The following is a 20092-nucleotide window of genomic DNA, read 5'->3' as shown; positions in this document are numbered from 1 at the left end:
ATCCATTTCAACACAAGACTATAAACACAATCTCCGATCAACTCGACTATGCTCTTCTTTTACCACCAAATTCAGATTGAAAAAAAGGACTGCATTATCACGGGGTCACCTCGACTCGAGCGATAAGAAAAGGGACGAGAAAGTTGAAAGAAAGCGGCGATGTAGGGTACGTGCATTTGGCGGAGAAATTAATGGAGCAGGTGAGATAATTTCATCTCCAAATTAAGCACAAGCTGTAACACCTCCAGCTAGCGCCCTATCGTCTATTTCTGTCATTGGGCAAAGAGTAACTGCCCCACCCTACCTTCCTCGCAAACAACGGGCCACGTGATCAGGCGTCACCGCGTAACTGTCAGCACGCGTCCCCTGAGGCACCTCTGGAGTTAATTGCCACCAATTAACAAGATTTCTCTCAGCATCACTGGTCGCCTGTTCACAATCTTGTTTCACGCGACATTGTTTCAGAAGTTCTGTTTCTATTATTTCATCCGGGCGTATCGGATCACAGAATGGACCTGTCCGACGAGGACTTCGACTCTGGAGACGCTCTCTTTGACGATGTTGATGAAGATGACCTCATTTTTGACGAACTCGAAGAGGCGGGACTGATGAATCCCATTAAGAAGCATAGCAGAGACAATGAGAATGATGTTCAAGATCAAGCACCTGCTAAAAAGGCGCGACATGGGCCCCTCGGTAGTTCCAATTGCCGACTTGGCGAGACACAACGAATTCAGCTTGCGCGAAAGCTGTTGGCCGACAAATTTGGCTACAAAGAGTTTCGCCATGAGCAAGAGGCTACAATCGCCAGACTTCTCGATGGAGAGAATGCACTTGCGGTCTTTCCGACAGGCGCCGGAAAGTCGCTTTGCTACCAGGTTCGTTTCAACTCTCTCGTCCCAACATCAGCCGATCTCCCATACTGACACAAGCAGATCCCTGCCATCGCGTTTCCAGAAATGGACCGCCAGACCAAAGAACGACAGACCAATGACTCGGGTATCACTATCGTCGTTTCGCCTCTCATTGCTCTGATGAAGGACCAAGTTGATGCGCTCAAGCGGAGAGGCATCGCAGCGGAGTGCATGGACTCCACGAAAAGCTGGGATGAAATTCAGAAGGTCAACAAGGATCTGCGAGAGGGACAGCTACGTCTACTATATTGCGCTCCCGAGCGCCTCAACAACGAAGGTTTCGTTGAGACGATGAAGCGGGTCAAGGGAGGAGTTAGAATGATTGGCGTGGACGAAGCCCACTGCATCTCAGAGGTATGTCCCTCTTCCGTTGACTGTAGCACATTTCCTGACCTTGATACAGTGGGGACATTCTTTTCGCCCTGACTATCTGAAGGGTTTGTATCATTGCACCAGCTGAATGACCCACGCTGACTCAAGATAGTTGCCCGGTTCGTTCAGGAGATCAAGGCCGAGCGAGTCATCTGCCTGACAGCCACCGCTACACCACCTGTCATCAAAGACATCTGCCAAGCCTTCGACATTTCCGACGAAGGTGTTTTCAGAACATCAGTGTACCGCCCCAAGTAGGTTCTTACGCTATATACCCTGAGAATTTCACTGACACCCCCAGTCTTCGACTCGAAGCCGAGGCTGTTAAGGCCAAGGACGACAAGTATGAGCTTCTGTTCAAGTTCTTGAAAACGCACCCCGGCTCGACACTCATCTATACGACTCTCCAAAAGGTTGCTCAGTCCTTGTACCCGACTGTGATTTCCAACGCTGATACTTCACATAGCAAGCCGAAGAACTGGCGGCACATCTCTCGAAGCAGGGGGTCCCCGCCGCCCACTTCCACGCCGGTATGAAAGTTGATGAGAAGAGACTGATTCAAGATGATTTCATGAGCTCCAGAATCCAAACGGTGGGCTTGTCTGGATCCGAGGCTGGAACACAGTACTGACAACGGCCTAGGTAGTTGCAACCATTGCATTTGGCATGGGTATCGACAAGTCAGGTTGGTTGACGCGGTCGCCTCTGTGATCATATGACTGACGAGTGCAGATATCCGAAACATCATCCACTGGGATATCCCGAGTACCGTCGAGGAGTACTGCCAACAAGTCGGTCGTGCCGGTCGTGACGGCAAGCCAAGCTATTGCATGCTCTACCTCTGCCGAGAAGACTTTTGGATCAAAGAGAACTTTGCGCGTGGAGACCTACCGTCCCGCAACTCGTTGCGCAACCTCCTCAAAGAAATATTCGATGGCGATGTTGTCAAACTTCCGCCCGGCGAAACCTTCAAAGTCAGTCACTACCATCAGTCATCGCAATTCGACATCCGCATGAGTCCCCTGAGTGTCATCTATGCTGCGCTGGAGCTCAGATTCGATCTCATCCGCGCGACAACGCCAGAGTACAGTTCTTACAAGTTCGAAGCACATGGGCAATACTACCCCCGTCTCAAGAGCATGAACACACCCGAAAGCAAAGCCATTCTGAAGCATGCCAAGAAGGCCAAGAAATTCCACTCGATTGACCCAACTAAGGTCGCCAACGATGAGGGTTTACGACGGAACGAGATCATCAACCTCCTCAATGATCTCAACAACAGCGGAGCTATTATCCTCACCGTCGGAGGAGTCGAGCAGAAGTACAAAGTGATGGGCAAGCTACCAAAGACAGACACAGCAATCGACGATCTCACAGACAAGCTCTACGACGACCTTAAGAGGCGCGAGAAGCAAGCTCTTGATAGACTTAAGGATGTCACCTATTTCGTCACAGCTTCAAAATGCTTCGGCCTCTCCATCGCACAGCACTTCGGCATGGATCTTCCCGATAGCAAGAAGAAGTGCGGGCACTGCACGTTCTGTCTCAAAGGCGCAGCCGTGAAGCTGCCCCCGTCGTCGCCCAAGCAGGTTGACAGAGCAGCGATCAATAAGGTACTGATATCAACAGACATCCGAGATGATGCGCGTTTTCTGGCGAGGATTGCGTTTGGGATCAAGAGCCCGCGTGTTGGCAAGTTGAAGTTGGACAGGTCTCCAGCGTTCATGTCAATGGCAGATCACGATTTCGATGTACGTGCGACTGTCCATGGTGACGAATGATACTGACAATTCTATAGGCAATTTTGAAGGAGTTCAAGAAGGCTTGCCACGAAAAGGACGAATGATGAGTGTTGTAACTACGCTGCTTCAGTCTGTGATCTGTGGCGCTCCCCGGGACGGTGTTATTTGCAAGTGGTGTTAACTGGAATCGATCAGGCGTTGATGTTCCCTGTCGGGGTACTGAATGATGGAAAAATGGGAATCTTGGGGCTTTGACGATATCGGGACGCATTGTACATGATGTGGAATGGATCTTGTGTTGCGCACATAATTGAGGTCGCATGTACAACAAGATCGGGTTCGTATCACGCATAATAAAACAGATGCGAATACAACAGCATGATTTGGCAACTCAACAAGATGGGGCTGGAGTGGAAATGACACGCGTCAGGACAAGAGTACCAAATTAACACGTGACCACCTCCAATGACCGGAGCAAACCCGAGAACAAGTGTCGCTTTGGCCGTTTTACGTCGCGCGATCGATTTGGCCCGTGGAAGCGCATTCTCAACGTCCATCTTAGCCCTGTTTGTGGACTGTTTGACCAATTTCTTAGCAGGGCTGACATGGTCTTTGCACTTGACGGAAAACGAGATGAGCAATGCAAGGGTGCACTGTCCCATCGTGCGATATTGGCAGGGACCTCGTGTAGCAGCCCAAACGCGCATTCAAAAGACGACGGAGTTTGTTTTTGAAACGGGCAGACCGATGATTTGTTCTAGAAGCTAACTGAAGGTCGGTCGGGGTGCGCTATTTTCCATCCCATGTCAAGTCCAGTCAAGTCAAGTCAAGTCAAGTCAAGTCAAGTCACGACAGCGTCGCCTAAAAAAACATGAAAAGGATCCGAATTGCCGGAGTGGCGTCATTATGGCAGATGATATCTGTGAGCATTTGACCAGACATCAAACGACCTCTGAATAGGGTGACTGAAGTTACATTCACTCTGATTCCTTTGTTTTTCCCTGTTTGAGGTTTCTTTTTTGTTCTCTTTTCGGGACTTGGTTGTTTATGCGGAATTGTTAAAATGCAGGGGAAAAAACAGGAAAATGATGGCGTCAGTGCACTAACAAGATGACAGGGGAGGCTATAGCGGTTTTGGTGTAGCCAAAGTCCACTGGATCTCAACAGTCAGTGAACGAACAGATGCTGGATCTCAATCAAGGACCACGGGTAACGTTAATTCAATCAATCTCGGACTCAATCTGGCCCCCGACATTTGAGTTTTCCTGTCTTTTCTATTTTTAAGAAACATTCAGATACGAGTGACATCCATGCTCCCTGCTTCCCATGGGGTACCTACTGTGCTGTCATCGGGCGATACTGTGCTGTAAGTCCCCGTAGTCCGCTGTAGCGTGCTGTACCTACATTGGACGGAGCAGTGGGTGGGGCGGGTCATGTTTCTACTTGTAACGCTCCAAGCCAGGCCTAAAATTAAAAAAGGCGCCTTGTTTTCTTTTGACATAACGGCCCGTTAAATCGAGAATAAGCCACGATCAAATATGGATGCCTCTGAAAGACTTTTCTTCGAAGAAGACGCATCAGAAATAGCATGGGATTGCATGACAATGGGTAGACGCAGCAGAGAATTGCGTGTATACGAGGCTTGTGCCCATGTGTCACCCTCCCAAAAATAGTAGCATCGCCCTCTCTCGCCTCTTCTGACTTTTTGGCTGACAGGATTAGCATGATGAGAGACTCTACGTCACAGACCACAAACATGGACCAACCAATTCTGCAAAAGCTGGCATAATATGGAGACACTAGTTACGCGGCAGAGGTCGATCTCTCTGGACCCAGCAAGGATTGGATCCATGCCCGTCCAGTTCTCACTGTGTTTTTCTAAGCTTCACAAAGCAAGTTGACCTGTGTCGACGTACTGTACTGTACTGACTGTAGCACGCCCCCTCTAGCAAGCTCTGTCCAGTTTTTTTCACCTGATTTTTCCCCTTCTTTCTTCCCTCTCCCTTCTTTTTGTGTCTATCACAGAATATCCTCTCGTTTTTTGTATCGCGTAACAAAAGTCGGTATCATATCTTGACGAAAAGAGGGTTTACTCCGTCCATCGTAATACCATTTTTTTTCTTACCGTCCCTCGTTTAATTCCCGTTTTAGGCGCCGCATTGCATCACAGCCCGGCACTTCCGATAGCGAGCTCATCTTATCGCATGTCATAATCGGCAAATTTACCTGGGGATTGTTTTTTTTTTGGTAAAAAGAAGCAGAGGATCACGAATATTGTCGCACATAATAACTCTCGCTGGCTCTGTTATTTTTTGGCGTCTTTTTTTTGGACTGAGGGTTGAGAAAGAAGAACACAATCATGGGTTTTAATCCGCCAGGCCAAGATAACGGCCCAAACTATGATGCGCCACGGGAAATGCAAGATTTACCGGCTGGCCAAGCTGTAAGTTAGCTCTCTCAACAGTGACTCCAACACAATCACACAGCGATCTAATCTTGCTCTTTCTCTGCAGTACCACTTTCGCGAATCTGACGAAACAGCCGCCGCTCGTGTTTCTCCTGTGAGCAATCCTTACGAACCAGACTACGACCAATTGTCTCCCCCTCCTTCGCTGGGCGCACAACGACCCGTCCCCGAGCAGAACGAGTCGAGCCGAGATCTCCTACACAGTTCATACCAAGGCAGCGTAGGCCAGAACAGCTTCGATGGCCACAGTTTTGGCCACAACAGCTATGGACCCGGTGCTTTTGGGCATTACCCTGCTGATCAGCACGGTCGCATGCCTGGGTCTCCGGGCTACGAATACCCAGAGCCTGAGTACGATGTCGAAGCTTCACGTTTGGCAGAGTCTCGTCTCTCCGTCATGCACCGCGCGCCTACGATGCAAGATTGGGGCCAGAATGGCGAGGCTCTTTCTGTTCCAGACTTTGCCCACGGGCGCCCCGACTCAACGTACCAGGAATTCGACGTCGACGAGAGCTGGATGATGCGACAGCAGCAGAATCAGCTCGCAGGTGGCCTCGGCCGCTCAAAGACCCGTAAGGTCAAGCTCGTTCAGGGCTCCGTCCTCAGCATCGACTATCCCGTGCCCAGCGCCATCAAGAACGCCGTCGAACCGCGATACCGAAACGGGCCCGGAAGCATGGAGGAGGAGTTCACAAAGATGCGGTACACAGCTGCTACATGCGACCCCAACGATTTCACCCTGCGAAACGGCTTTAACCTCCGGCCCAAGATGTACAACCGTCATACAGAGCTGCTCATCGCCATCACCTATTACAACGAGGACAAGGTGCTACTTGCACGTACCCTCCACGGAACGATGCAGAACATTCGGGACATTGTGAACCTCAAGCGCTCCAAGTTCTGGAACAAGGGCGGCCCCGCGTGGCAGAAGATCGTCGTTTGTCTCGTCTTTGACGGTCTCGACAAGGTCGACAAGAACGTTTTCGACGTGCTCGCGACAGTTGGTATCTATCAAGATGGCGTTCTCAAAAAGGACGTCAACGGCAAAGAAACCGTCGCCCATATTTTCGAGTATACCAGCCAAGTCTCCGTAACGCCCGATCAACAGCTCGTCCGTCCCGATCCCGACAAGCCTCATCGCAATCTGCCTCCCGTACAATTCATCTTCTGCCTCAAGCAGAAGAACAGCAAGAAGATCAATTCGCATCGCTGGCTCTTCAATGCCTTTGGCCGCATTCTTAACCCGGAGGTCGCCATTCTCATTGATGCCGGAACGAAGCCCGGCCCGCGCGCCCTGTTGTCCCTCTGGGAGGGCTTCTACAACGATCGTGATCTCGGCGGCGCCTGTGGAGAGATCCACGTCATGCTTGGCAAGGGTGGAAAGATGCTTCTCAATCCGCTCGTCGCGGTGCAGAATTTCGAGTACAAGATCTCCAACGTCCTCGATAAACCGCTCGAGAGTGCCTTTGGATACGTTAGTGTTTTGCCTGGTGCTTTCTCGGCGTATCGCTTCCGCGCTATCATGGGAAGACCTCTGGAGCAGTACTTTCACGGCGACCATACACTCTCCAAGTCATTGGGCAAGAAGGGTATAGACGGCATGAATATCTTCAAAAAGAACATGTTCCTTGCCGAGGATCGAATTCTCTGCTTCGAGTTAGTCGCAAAGGCCAGTCAAAAGTGGCATCTCAGCTACATCAAGGCCTCCAAGGGCGAGACTGATGTTCCCGAAGGCGCTGCTGAGTTTATCGGCCAGCGACGTCGATGGCTCAACGGATCTTTCGCCATGTCGCTCTATTCCCTCATGCACTTTGGCCGAATGTATGGATCAGGGCATAACCTTATTCGTCTCTTTTTCCTGCACATCCAGTTCGTGTATAACTTGGTCAATGTCACCTTCTCCTGGTTCTCACTCGCGTCTTTCTACCTCACCACGACCATCATCATGAAGCTCGTCGGAACGCCCCAGGTTCTCTCGGGATACCATGGTTGGCCGTTTGGCGATACAGCCACGCCGATTGTCAACGTCTTGATCAAATACATATACATCGCCTTCCTCGTCCTTCAATTCGTCCTCGCTCTCGGAAACAGACCTAAGGGCGCACAATACACTTACGTCCTCTCTTTCATGGTCTTCGGTCTCATCCAGCTGTATCTCCTCGTCTTGACCGGTTATCTTGTGTACCGAGCTTTCACTGGAACGCCCATTGAGGACCAGATCTCCTTCGCGTCCGGTAAAGCCTTCTTTGATAGTTTCTTCGGGAGCGATACTGGAGTCGCGGGTCTGATCATTATTGCCCTCTTCACCATTTACGGTCTCAACTACATCGCGTCCTTCCTGTACCTCGACCCATGGCACATGTTCCACTCATTCCCTCAGTATCTCGTCCTCATGTCAACTTACATCAACATCCTGATGGTCTACGCCTTCAACAACTGGCACGATGTGTCGTGGGGAACGAAGGGCTCTGATACTGCCGAAGCTCTGCCTTCAGCCATGATTGTCAAGGACGAGAAGGGCAAGGAAGCTGTGGTTGAAGAAATTGAGCAGGAACAGGAAGACATCGACAGCAAGTTCGAGAAGGTCGTCTGGCGGGCTCTCGCACCCATGAGCGAAATGGCAGAAGAAAAGCCGGAGAAGAAGGACGTCGAAGATTCGTACAAGTCTTTCCGAACTGGTCTTGTTATTCTCTGGCTTCTCTGCAACATTGTTCTTATCGTCGTCGTCACAACAGACGATTTCATCACACTCGGCGTCTCAGTAAGCCTCTCTCTCTCTCTCTCGTCTTCTACAACATACTAACACCCCGCTCAGAAAGCATCAGACGTCCGTACGCCTACATATTTCCGTGTTCTTCTTTACTCGACAGCTGTGCTGTCTATTGTACGCTTCTTCGGCTTCCTCTGGTTCATTGGACGAACCGGCATCATGTGCTGCTTTGCGAGACGGTAAACCGGGGAGGTGTTTGTTGGGTGAAATGTGTCCATGAACTATATATTCTTGGGGTTACAGGAGAAAATTTCGGAGTGATGCTTCTTTCTGAGAGTTTTAGGATGTTGGAATGGGATGGCTTTGAGTTAATAGTGGCATGCAACGACTATTACTTACCGGCGTTGCACATCAGAGCTACATTGCTTTCAGGCTCTTAATCTAATCCATATTTTTGTATTCATGATCGTAGCCGCATGCACATAAATGTTTGATGCCGACTCTCTTCACAGATGAAGTCCTGTAACTAACATGAACCTCTCTGGGTTCGTGAAGCATCCCGAACTTCACTGCCTTTCCACTTGATCTATTTCCACGGTTGAGCCAATTATTACTGAAAGTATGTTCGCGGTCGGCTTTGAAGACTATCATATATCTTGGTAAAGAGAGTCAGCTTCTAGCGAAACCTGCTTGACAAGATCACTACTCCCATCTCCAAGACTTATACAACCTAGTATCTATAACTTGGCCTTCACTTTCAGCTTGCTCTCGGCCTCCTTTCTCTTTCGTCTCCAGCTCTCCAATCTTGGTGCCACCATATCACCCCAAATAACCAGCCACTGCGGATCAAATGCTGGCAACTTGCGTCCAGATGTCCCTTCAGCAGGTTCTCCAGCGATGCCCCTTAGGTACTCGAAGAAGCCTTCGTAGTCGGGCGCAATAGAGTAGTAATCCTTCCCTCCCCTCTTCTCATTCACACGTTGCCGCTCCCATTCCAGTTGCTCCGGGATAGAGGGCAGTGCTTTCGCACGCCCAGCAAGAAAACGAGCGATGGCTACGCTTTGCCACTCGTAGGCACGGAATGTGAAACCTCCTCCAAGCTGCGAGTTTAAGTCAGTTTAAGAAGCAGTTGGAAGTCAGAAGACTTACCATTCCCACGAACGTCAGCGTTGGGTCTTCAATATTCCACGTATGCTGATATACACCAGGAAGTCGACGATAGGAATTCTTGACACGCTTCTGAACAGTAGGGATGAAGGGGAAACTGAAGGTATAACCAGTCCCATAAATAATATGATCTATGTTGTCAAGATATGAACCGTCGGTGAAGTGCACACGACCAGTCTCTGGATCGAAGCGTTGAATGGCTGGCTTGATGGCGATGTTGGGATGCTGGAAAGGAACCCATCCAAAGGCTGGAATGGGCTGGTCTCTTATGGAGGCGTAGACCTGCCCATCCGCGACATCTAGGATCTCGTGAATGATCTCGATGGAGGAGACTGAAGCTCCAACCACGATAACTCGCTTCCATCGTCAGCGTGGTCCGATGTAATACCTCGGATATTATGCTTACCTTTCCTCTATACTTGGACCCTTCTCTGAAATGTTTGCTATGCTGGATCGTGCCAGGAAACCTCCGATCGAATTCCAACAGCCCTTCGACCTCTGGAAACCAGGGGACGTTATAGTGGCCTGATGCTACGATTACAGCATCGAATGTCTCGATCCACCAGTAGTTTCGACCTTTAAGTACTTTTCGAAGTGTCAAAACCCACTCTCCATTCTGTTTCTCGACTCTCTCGACTGTAGTTTCCAGCTCAAGCAACTTGTCATGACCAGAGCGAGAGAATATACCCTCTATCCATTCACGGACAACAGAGTGATGACGAAACAGTGAGTCTGGTCCATATTCATCTAGGGTCTTTTGTGAGAGCTTCTTAGGAAAGGGCTCTTGAGTATAACTCATGATATCAGGCGCGATATTGCTGTGAAGATTCTCGTGGATCGGGGTGTCTGAGAATCGGTGTTGATGGCTATTCACTGCCTCAGAGATTGCTGTAACCGCTGGTAGATCCTCAGGAACAGTGACCTCCTTGTCAGCCTCTCCGTTAATTAGTCTCTCCAAGGACGGAATTCCTGGCGGTAGATGCGGCGTGTGAATCCTATCAGACCGTGAGATGCATTGAATTTCAGAAAGAGAATGTCTATTACCAAGTTCCTCCAACAGCAGACCTGCGTTCGAATACCCGGATGGTATCGAACGCCCCCTCCTTGACCAGCGCATCAGTTGCAATGGCACCAGCCGGGCCAGCTCCAATTACAGCGACGCGTCGAATTTTAGGAGGCATTTGTGAAAGTATAAGGCTCAAGCGAGATACAGAATATAGATGAATCGGAATATGTAACGGAGATAGGCTATGCGACTGATATAAACGCAGTCGACACTGAGGAAGACTCGGGGCAGTCAGATCCGAAATCGGGTTGGGACAATTACGCCAGATGCACGGTGATTGCGTTCATGCACGGCATTATAGCACGCAAGAGCTCCTGGGTTTTTCATGATTCTGTGACCGAGGAGCGGGGAAGTTCTCAGATCAATCAATATCTTGTGTTGCCATGCCAATCTTATCAACGCCATATGTCTCGGGGAACCAATAATACTTGTTGATATAGAATTGATTTCAATGATTAAATAAAACTCCGACAGGCTAAATCTAAGAAATTATCATCGAGACGCAGTTGTCTAGTTCAACAGCTGCGGCTATAATGAGGACTCCAGCTATCTCCTGTTGCGTGATTGGGGGTTAATAGCACGCAAACAAATGGCCGCCAATTCGCGAATCATGTTTGAGAAAATGCTACTACCCATAGCAGTCATACCCTCCTAGCAGCATGTGCTATAAGTGATTTTGTCTTATCATTTTGAGAAAGACTCGGCTTTAACGAAATAGCATCTTCGGGTTTCCTGTTATGTTACTGTCTTGGGCCTGCACCCTCTTGGACAGTCAACCTTCACTATCTTTAATGAATTGATGATGGTCTTCTTGTTTAAACGAGGTTTCTTGCTTATATAAGACGCATCGGCTTGAAGCAGTCCACGATAGTTGGTAGGGCCTTCGTAGGAATCTGACTTGAACTCTAGCAAAGAAAGGTTGTGAGATCCCTAAAGTATGACAGGCATGATGGAATAGAAATAGAACTTCTGGTAATAAGAAACGTTATGGATACATTATACCATCATGGAGCCGCGCCACATGGACGAAAGGCAGGATCCTCAGCTGGCGTAGTGTTCATAGCATGATTGCAAGTGCAAGAGTGCCATGGCCTCGTGCCGTTTTGTACAATGTTTTCAAAGCTCAATTGACATGATCTGACTATCTAGCAGATACACATATCAAGCAGTATCTTATCAGTGCAGTTTACGGAGTTGGAAAATCCATAGTGACGAATGATACGTTGGCAATGGGTCATGGCGTAGACGAAGACCTCAGGTGGCCCAATCAACAGCTATAACATATATTGCCCCGTAGTCCCACGGACTATAATAAAGGTCTTGATATACAGGCCTTATTGTATTGAGTCTCATTCGCTACAGTACTGCTTCGTTGACGCTGATATGAGAGACATCACCTAGCGACCTTCAGACTTCATCACGAGCTTTTGGGGCCAAGAGAGTCGTGGAAATTCTTCAGCCGTTTTGTTCAATGGCATTCCACCTAAACCTGGGTTTCCAAACACCCTCAGCATCGGACGCATCGGCTTGGTTCCGGTATCGCAAATTTCCAGAGCCGGCGCTCCCTTGCCAATATCCGTATTTTCATTAAAGTTTCGAATTCAAGGGTGAAGGCTTTCAATTTCTCGGGCGCTGGTTTGAGGCGGGCATCAGGTGCCCAGGCCTTGTGACCTTTGCAGCCTCCCTGGCCGGTCCAATAGTCTCGTTCGCCCTCTATGTTGAGGGTTCTGTGGTAAGACATTCAAGGTGTAGGCCCAGCTATTGAGCCTCTCCGTTGTATATGTGTCTACATGTAAGAACTTCATCATAATAGTTTCTCGACATCGGAATTGAATGACCAAGGTGATGCGGTGCAGAGGAAGCCATAAGCTCACGAAAAGTGTCTAGCTAAGCAAAATGGCCATTTTCTCCTTGCTTCTTGCTCAAACCTTGCTCAAGAGTTACACAAGTCAATCGTGGCTCTAATTTAAACATTCGGACTGGAGATCATGGGGCCAAGAAGGACGAGAAGTAATTTCGCTCCAACCGCAGCAATACGATTACGCGTGCCGATATGCGGTGCCCTTTGCATCGACCCAATCTCGATTTATGACTAACCGTCACCGACGGCAATCACCTACTGTCAAAGCTACCGGACCATCAATATTCGGTCATGGCTGACGGAATGTTCAATAGTCAAAAGCCTCCCACCAATTCATCGCGATTGGTGACGTGGAAAGGCTGGAGGACGACGTAACAATGCTATAGGTATTACCAGCGCACTCTTTGTTGGCAGCCCAAGCTAGTGGTGTGCAATCCCAGAATCAGAACATGCTACGGTAAATCAGGCACAGCGACTGTCTATGGATGGCAACCCCCCAACAAGTGCTGCATCACTAGCGCTACACACAAGCATTCCAACACGAAACAAGACGGTGTGCAGGAGAAGGGTGTAGACTGATTGGTCTTTCTGGTTCTTGTGAGGGGTTATCTCTTCTCCAACTGGAAATCTCGATTTAAGCTTTGGGTAATATCACTACCGAGCTGCCCAAGGACTTTCTTGTCCGGGGCGTGCAGCTACAAGCACGGTCTTTGTCGATCAGTTGCCGGCTTATCACGGTGTCCCGGTCCGGCTTCAGCCTCACCTTGTGGTGTGAAGGCCTTATCGTGGTGGGAGCCAAGATAGCTGAGCTTGTTATCTCTTGACCGAGCATTCACCGCTTGTTTGTTCAGAGCATGTCACAATGGTCAAAGAAGCTTTTGTAAAGTAAAGGTCTTGATTTCTATCTAAGAAATGTTGCAAGATGCAATAGTATAGCTAATTAAGCATCTGCTGGGTCATAATATGTCATGAATAAACAATGCAATCTTGTGTAAAAGAGCAAAACTCGCTTTTATCTTGTAAATCCCCCCATGTAATCCAAATCAATCAGTAGGTCATGCCCAAGTCTAAACAACAATGGCCTTGTGCGCTGGCCGGATGTCAATGCCCGATGAGTAGTTGGCGGAACTTGTAGCCTTGGAGTTGATGGTGGTCTGGGGAGCCTCCTGCTGGGCGGGCCAGATCTCGTGGCCGACCTCTTGCTCCTTCTTGTGGTGGTTCTGGAGCTGCTCTCGGATGCTCTGCTGGAAGAAGAGAGGACCCTGCTCCATCTCGGGGTGCATCTCACCGTTGATGAAGACACCGGCGTTGACGTTCTTCTGGGCGTTGGCGCAGAGGTACTTGTCCTCAGACATGACACGCTTGTAGAGCTCAGTGATGAGGTTAAAGTCCTCGTCGCTGGAGTTCTTGTTGCGGAAGAACTCGTATCGCATGATGGAGCGAGAAGGGCTGAGAGGAACGAAGCGCTGGATCATGAAGAAGTGAGGAGAGATATTGGTAGAGGCATTGGGGAGGTAATATGTGACAGCGATGCGGAATCCGCGGTCAATCTGGTCCTGTCGCTGGGCACCGAAGTGCTGGATGTAAGACTTCTGTGTCTCGACCCAGTAAGAGTTGAGGTCGGCGATGGTGGGGATATCAGGGTGAGCGACCTTGCAGTGGTAGCACTCGTTGTAGTTGTCGGCAAGGATCTTCCAGTTGTAGTCGCCCTCCATCTGCCAGACGTGATCGAATTGGTAGTCGTCAAAGTTGTAGTAGGAGAAGCGCTCATGTGTGTCAAGGTTGTCAAAGTCATCCTCCCAGGCGACCTCAGGGGTCTTAGCGCCGTCCATGTTGATCCAGATGAAGCCACGAGCATCAACCTTAACGTGGATGGGGAGAAGACCATTCTGCTTCTGGTCAAAGCCAGTGCTGGCATCACCGTGGTCACCCTGCTCAGGAGCGACGATGGGGAAGGTACCGAAACGGGTGATGTTGTGGAAAGCGTTGATGTTACCATCCTCGTCGCGAGCAATGACAAACTCGAAGTTGGCCATCTCATACTTGAGCCAGTCACCAGCGTTAGGGACTCTGGCTTGGTGAGTGGTAAGGAGCCACTTCTTGGAGAAGATGGCGCGCTTCTCAAGCTCGTACATCTCGACTGAGGTGTACCATGAAGCGGGAAGAGCACGAACGGCGCTCTTCTCAGTGACAGGGCTGGCAGCGGGAGTAGCAGAGCCGCCGAGGCCAAAGTATCGTTTCAAGAATGACTGGGCCATTGTGAATGTGATTGTGTGTGAGAGAGGAGAGGAGGAGGAAGTGTTGGATATCTTGATGAAGATAAGAGTGAAGATGTGAAGACAAGAGATAAGGACTCGAAGTCTTATATAAAAGTCCTGTTGGTAGGAATGGTAAAGTAGTGATTGTTGATGATGATAATAATTCGATTGAGGTTGGATCTAGACGTCTTCTAAATACTTCTTTTGCATCTGGTGCATCTGGCACATCTGAAGCTAATCAGGGCGTGTCCATACTCTATCGCCAACGTTGAAACCACCCCCTTGCCACCTGATACCTGACGCCGTCTCGTCTCGATAGATTGAGTTGTTGCTCGCAATCAGGTGGCCCTCTGTTCCGGTGTTGGCGACCGGTCACATGATCGGACAGGCTATCTTTGGGGCCCGGCTAGCAACATTCACCCCCTTTGAAAAGCCATGTCCGGCCTCAATTAGACCCTCCAAGAGTCATAGATGACGGCCTCTTAGTTGGTGTTAGTCTGCGCGTCAACTTCTCGATTAGGGGTCTTGCTGTTGTCTACGCCACGACGAGGTGTATCGTGTTCCCCCACGTCAAAGCAAACTAACCTCCGTGTCTTGGTGATGTTGCAATTAGACCGTTCCGGACCTGCAGATGCCCAGACACGGAGGAAGGACTTCGCGTTGAAGATCATGAATTTCTAGAAACCGGCAGTTCCTTATCGGAGCTTCGAGATTGATTATTTTTGGCATTTCGGTTCAAGTTGCTGCTTTCTCGAATCTCCAGACGCCCTGGACAAGGCTGAAACAGAATTCGGTCTAAATGCACCCGAACACATGATCGGAGGTGACGAAACATTGATGTCCGCATTGCTTGTTTCTGATGGAATTCAAATGCCGGAGCAGTGACCGCCTGAATGGTCATACAGACACTGCGATTTCGTAACAACATACTCAATCGCTGCAACGCTTTCTTGCCAATAATCAAAATGGAGACGGTGGAGACCGATTGATTGCAATTGCTGATACATGACCGCAGAAAATCGATAACGAATCGTCTAGTCTTCAGCCAGAGAGAGATTATTTCTTGAGGAGAAGCAAGTTTAGGCGAGAGTTGTAAAGAGCTGGAGCTGGTCTGTGCCGGCGAGTCCGGGGTACGGCAGGGCACGACTAGGCGTGTTTAAGTCGTATCGTTAAGCTAACCCAAGATGATAGATCTAGGCCGGGATCCCGACTCCAGAAAATAATGGGCTCAAAACTCCATCACGGGAAATATTTCGTGGTAAGATCAACCGATGGCTCGTGTATGGGGTCGCCGGTTGATTCTCCCCACGGGGGCTCAGGGAAAGCCCAGGCGAAATGGAATTTTCCCGCTTGATCTTGCTCTTCATTCAAGAACTCAGGGTGAAGCGCGACGCTATCATTAGCAGCAATTTTTAGGTAGGAAAACGAATGACAATAGCAAGTAAACCTGACTATTGTGACTTGACCATTCCCGTGGAAATGTAGATTTTAATACACAAACAGCGAGCCATAAACCTCCTCAGCTGAGTAGAAAACCGTAAAGTAAATCGTATGAGTAACAACGGAAAATGAGTTTATAATCATTTGTTTTCTGAGGATAAGTGACATCAGAATCGTTCAAGTTGCGAGATGTTCTCTGTATAGTTGCTCGTTTTGACTTAACGGTTGTCAACAGCAAGGCACGGATCATCTCAAACCTGGCAGTATCGTCTTCTCACAAGACAAGATCAATAACAGGATCGTACGAGAGCACTGGAAGAATCGTATGTTACGAAGCGATTATAAGATATATCTTGCTGGGCCAGTAACTTCTCAGATATGAGTTGAAATTTGTTGTATACACCATTTGGTTTCCTGCCTTTCACTCGAAACTTTATTCTTCCTCTTTTCAGCACCTCGAGATAACTTCATAAGCCCTGAGAATGATTATTAAAGCAGGACCGGTTACTATACATTTCAAAGGTGCACTTCACTTATCATGAATATCATGAAAGATATTCTTACATTACAGCACAAACATTCAATAGAAGAATGAGGTATTGAGGACATCACTCAAAGCTACCCTGAACCTCTTCGATAACAACACGTCTGATGGGCAACGATAAGCTCAGGCACGGATAGTGCAAGCGAGATGAGCCTCACCGTGATCTTCGTCAACTCTTACCCTACGATGAACATCTCGATCTAGTTATCGACGCCATGTTGCTCTCCTTCCTAAATACGTAAGTGAAAGGAAACCCACTAGAAAACGCAAGGAAGTGAGGGAAACGCTTGACATGGAACAAGTTTTGGGACATCCTTTGCTTGGTTCAACGCGTCACTTGTAGACCTGCCGTTAGCCGCTGATGATGGACTCAGGATAACACCCAAGATCCTGAAAATAGACCGAAATCGGCAGGATCACACATTTCGACCATGCTGCATGATCAATACAGCTTCTCGAAGGTATTGATGATGCACGTGGGGGATGTGTTGGTATGGCACGGTTGCGCCACTCCGGGGTTGTAGATAGCACAAAGACGGGATCGAGGACCGGGCGTTGTGTCAAATCACGATGGGCCCTATCCCCTGATATCTCGATGGTCAAATGATAGGATAAGAAAGGACTAGCGACGCGAGGCAGAGTAGCATTGGCCATGTGTTGGTGCCTGGGTCTCCATCTGGCTTCATCACTTCTGGGGTAGGGATGACGAGTGCCGGCATCCTCTATCCATCCGTCGCGTCGCATTGCCACGCCAGCAAAAACGTCGAGACCAGCATCCATGGATGGGCATTGCGCATCGTGCATGGGGAAGTGGACCAAACTGCATTCAAGATAAGCAAGACTCGCAGCGGTATCTTGACAGATTACTAGCCTCACTTCGCTACGGACCAACCGAGCTAAAGATGGTGTGAGGCATTGGGAGAGGGCGAGATAAGTCTTGGAGGCCCAACTAGTGTGAATCTGTTTTCCTTCGCATCTGAAGCAGTGACCAACCCCTGTCTTGGTTCGATGCCGATTGAGGTTGGCCGAGTGCAAATTGTGCATGAAGCTAGGCCCGAAGCAATGCTAGGGTTACGCGTTATCTCTGCGTGCGGAGAAACAAGAGTCAGCTAATGATATCAATGATCTCCATGAGCCGTGGGTACCGAGTTGCAGTGCGGGGGAGAGCCCAAAATATGGAGATAAGGCTTTTCCTATTACGGGATTTGGCTTGCAACTCATACATGAAGGGATGGGAAGGCTGGATATAGGCGTGGATAACCTCATGGTGAGGTGAGGTGAGGATAGACCAGCTGATTGTAGGATAAGAGGATGGTTGGGATGGGATGGGATGGTGTTGGTCTGGTGATTTGTGAACAAAGACCACCAGAATGGTGGAGGAGGAGATGAGAGGGGAGGCTAGACACCCAGTTGGTCAATGCAAAGACATGAAGACATCCGCAAACATGGTTCTTGGTATTATTCACCTCATCAAGCTGAAAACCATCCATCATACGATATTAACCTTCCAGCATGAGGTTATCACGACTTCACGATAATCTCCAAAAATAACTTAAAGATAGCATGCCTCACGTGATCGGGTTTCTCTCTACCCCATAACCGGACTCCGGCTCTCAGCTCCGGAATTCCAGATCTGACCCGGAAAATGACTTTTGGTGAGAGACGTCCGGAATACGGTGGCCACCGAGACCGGCACTGTCTCCAAGGCGGGGTGATAAAAGGCCCAGTAGACGAGGTGAAATACAGATCAATTCACTTGGTGGTTATACATCATCTCTATTACTGTGACAGGCTATTCGACAGACCAATTCTCACCCTACCTGTCTGCCAATAGCATTGCACCGTTTACAATGGCCTCTTCATCATACCTCATCGTGGGAGCTGGTGTCTTTGGCGTCTCAACAGCCTACCAGCTCATCCAGAAATACCCCAATGCTTCTGTCACAATTGTCGACAGAGATCCTTACGACGGTGACAACCGCGTAGCTGCATCTTGGGATTGGAACAAGGTTGTTCGCGCAGACTACGATGATCTCCTTTACTGCCGTCTCGCTCTTGAGGCGCAAGACATCTTCGAGTCTGATCCTCTCTGGATGCCTCACTTTCACAAGGCTGGTGTTTTCTGGGTGTGTCGCAGTGACTACGCTCAGGATGTCATCAACAACTACAAGAAGCTCGGCCGCGCTTCGGACATCCAAGTGTACACTATCGAGGAGGCTAAGAAGTTGTATGGCGGTCTCTACGAGGAGGCTGACTACACTGGCGCCAAGGAGGTCCTTGTCAACAGAAACAGTGGCTGGGGAGCTGCAGGTGACTCTCTGCGCGCTGTGACGCGCGAGGCGATGAAGCTGGGCGTCAAGTACATCGTTGCAGATGTGGCTACGGTGCAGATTGAGAACGGCCGCGCCACAGGTATCCAAACGGCCAAGGGCGAGATTATCTCCGCCGACACAGTTATCCTGTCGACTGGAGCATACACGGCCAAGCTTCTGGAATACAGCGCTGCACGCCACAACCTGCCTGATCTCCGATCTGGTGATCGCATCACAGCTGCTGGTATCACTACCGGCATGGTCACGCTTGATGACCAGTCATTCGCCAAGATGAAGGACATGCCCGTCGGCTTCCAAGGATATACCTACAGACACAGTGAGTTTATACCCGGGTGGCGTGCACCTTCTAGAACACCAACTAACGCTAGCTGCAGACTCTCCCTTCATTGGCAGCCTGCCACCAACCAAGGATCGCGAGATCAAGTGGTGGGGTCGCAACATCTTCAGCAACCACCGCGCAGTGCTCCCTGGCCGTGTCGTCTCTGCACCACCAGATGAGAAGGACTACGCTCAATGGAAGGTCCCCAACTCCCTGAAGGAAGACATTGACAACGCCAACCGTCTATTCTTCGGAAGCAAGGGTGCGCACTGGAAGTACGAGAAGCACCGCATCTGCTGGTATGTAAAACCCCCACCATGATGACGAGAAAAGACCGACTGACACCGCACGTTACAGGGACGCATTCACATCTAGTGGAGATTTCATCATCTCCCCGCACGCAGGTGCCAAGGGTCTGTACGTCGCGACATGCGGCTCGTTCCACGGATACAAGTTCTTCCCAGTGCTGGGCAAGTACGTGGTGCAGATGCTCGAGGACAAGCTCGAGCCTGAGCTCAAGGAGAAGTGGGCTTGGGACAGGGAGCGGCCCGATGCAGCTCTCAACTGCGAGTTCCCCAACTCGGAGATGAGGGACTTGTTGGATCCCGCTGCTAGACTGTAGAACCCAAGGTAGCAATACATAATAGAAGCATGTAAAGAAGGATGGATGGAAGATCAGGGAATAAACAGAAAGACAGGGTAACATCCTCTGAGGGGAATAACTGCGGGGGAGATGAGCCAGGGATTAAGGGAGACATGATTGGGCGTTGGTCGGCATAATTACGAGCATAATGAACGAATTGAGATTCTTGTTACTACCATGACATGGCCCAAGTCATCCGTGATCGCCTCTGCCAAGCAGAACTGTCCTAAGCCAAGAAATGTTTAAACAGCGTTGT

At 49.5% G+C, this 20092-nt stretch overlaps 5 protein-coding genes across 5 annotated transcripts; 3 read left to right on the top strand and 2 right to left on the bottom strand.

Moving 5' to 3' along the window:
* Positions 1-509: 509 nt before the first annotated feature.
* On the top strand, positions 510-3132 carry FPRO_15321 (uncharacterized protein; the record flags this gene model as incomplete). The annotated part of the gene is made up of 9 exons (XM_031220372.1): positions 510-878; positions 936-1268; positions 1318-1351; positions 1399-1540; positions 1588-1699; positions 1753-1878; positions 1929-1971; positions 2019-3037; positions 3085-3132. 9 exons carry the CDS (start codon positions 510-512, stop codon positions 3130-3132), a joined length of 2226 nt encoding a protein of 741 aa, XP_031086037.1.
* Positions 3133-5387: 2255 nt separating this feature from the next.
* On the top strand, positions 5388-8448 carry FPRO_15322 (putative chitin synthase class III, family I; the record flags this gene model as incomplete). Its single annotated transcript, XM_031220371.1, has 3 exons — positions 5388-5471; positions 5542-8256; positions 8311-8448. The coding sequence occupies 3 exons, from the start codon at positions 5388-5390 to the stop codon at positions 8446-8448; spliced, it is 2937 nt and encodes a 978-aa protein (XP_031086036.1).
* A 494-nt stretch (positions 8449-8942) lies between these two features.
* Positions 8943-10553, bottom strand: FPRO_15323 (uncharacterized protein; the record flags this gene model as incomplete). The annotated part of the gene is made up of 4 exons (XM_031220369.1): positions 8943-9305; positions 9355-9729; positions 9779-10367; positions 10417-10553. The coding sequence occupies 4 exons, from the start codon at positions 10551-10553 to the stop codon at positions 8943-8945; spliced, it is 1464 nt and encodes a 487-aa protein (XP_031086035.1).
* A 2813-nt stretch (positions 10554-13366) lies between these two features.
* FPRO_15324 (uncharacterized protein) lies at positions 13367-14557 on the bottom strand (the record flags this gene model as incomplete). Its single annotated transcript, XM_031220368.1, has 1 exon — positions 13367-14557. One exon carries the CDS (start codon positions 14555-14557, stop codon positions 13367-13369), a length of 1191 nt encoding a protein of 396 aa, XP_031086034.1.
* A 3834-nt stretch (positions 14558-18391) lies between these two features.
* Positions 18392-19815, top strand: FPRO_15325 (uncharacterized protein; the record flags this gene model as incomplete). The annotated part of the gene is made up of 3 exons (XM_031220367.1): positions 18392-19190; positions 19249-19492; positions 19551-19815. The coding sequence occupies 3 exons, from the start codon at positions 18392-18394 to the stop codon at positions 19813-19815; spliced, it is 1308 nt and encodes a 435-aa protein (XP_031086033.1).
* Between the last annotated feature and the right edge of the window lie 277 nt (positions 19816-20092).

Source organism: Fusarium proliferatum (assembly GCF_900067095.1).
Source record: "Fusarium proliferatum ET1 genome assembly, contig: FPRO_scaffold009, whole genome shotgun sequence".
Lineage (NCBI taxonomy): Eukaryota > Fungi > Ascomycota > Sordariomycetes > Hypocreales > Nectriaceae > Fusarium > Fusarium proliferatum.
Note: the sequence above shows the minus strand (reverse complement) of the source record. Positions and strands in the feature narration are given on the sequence as shown.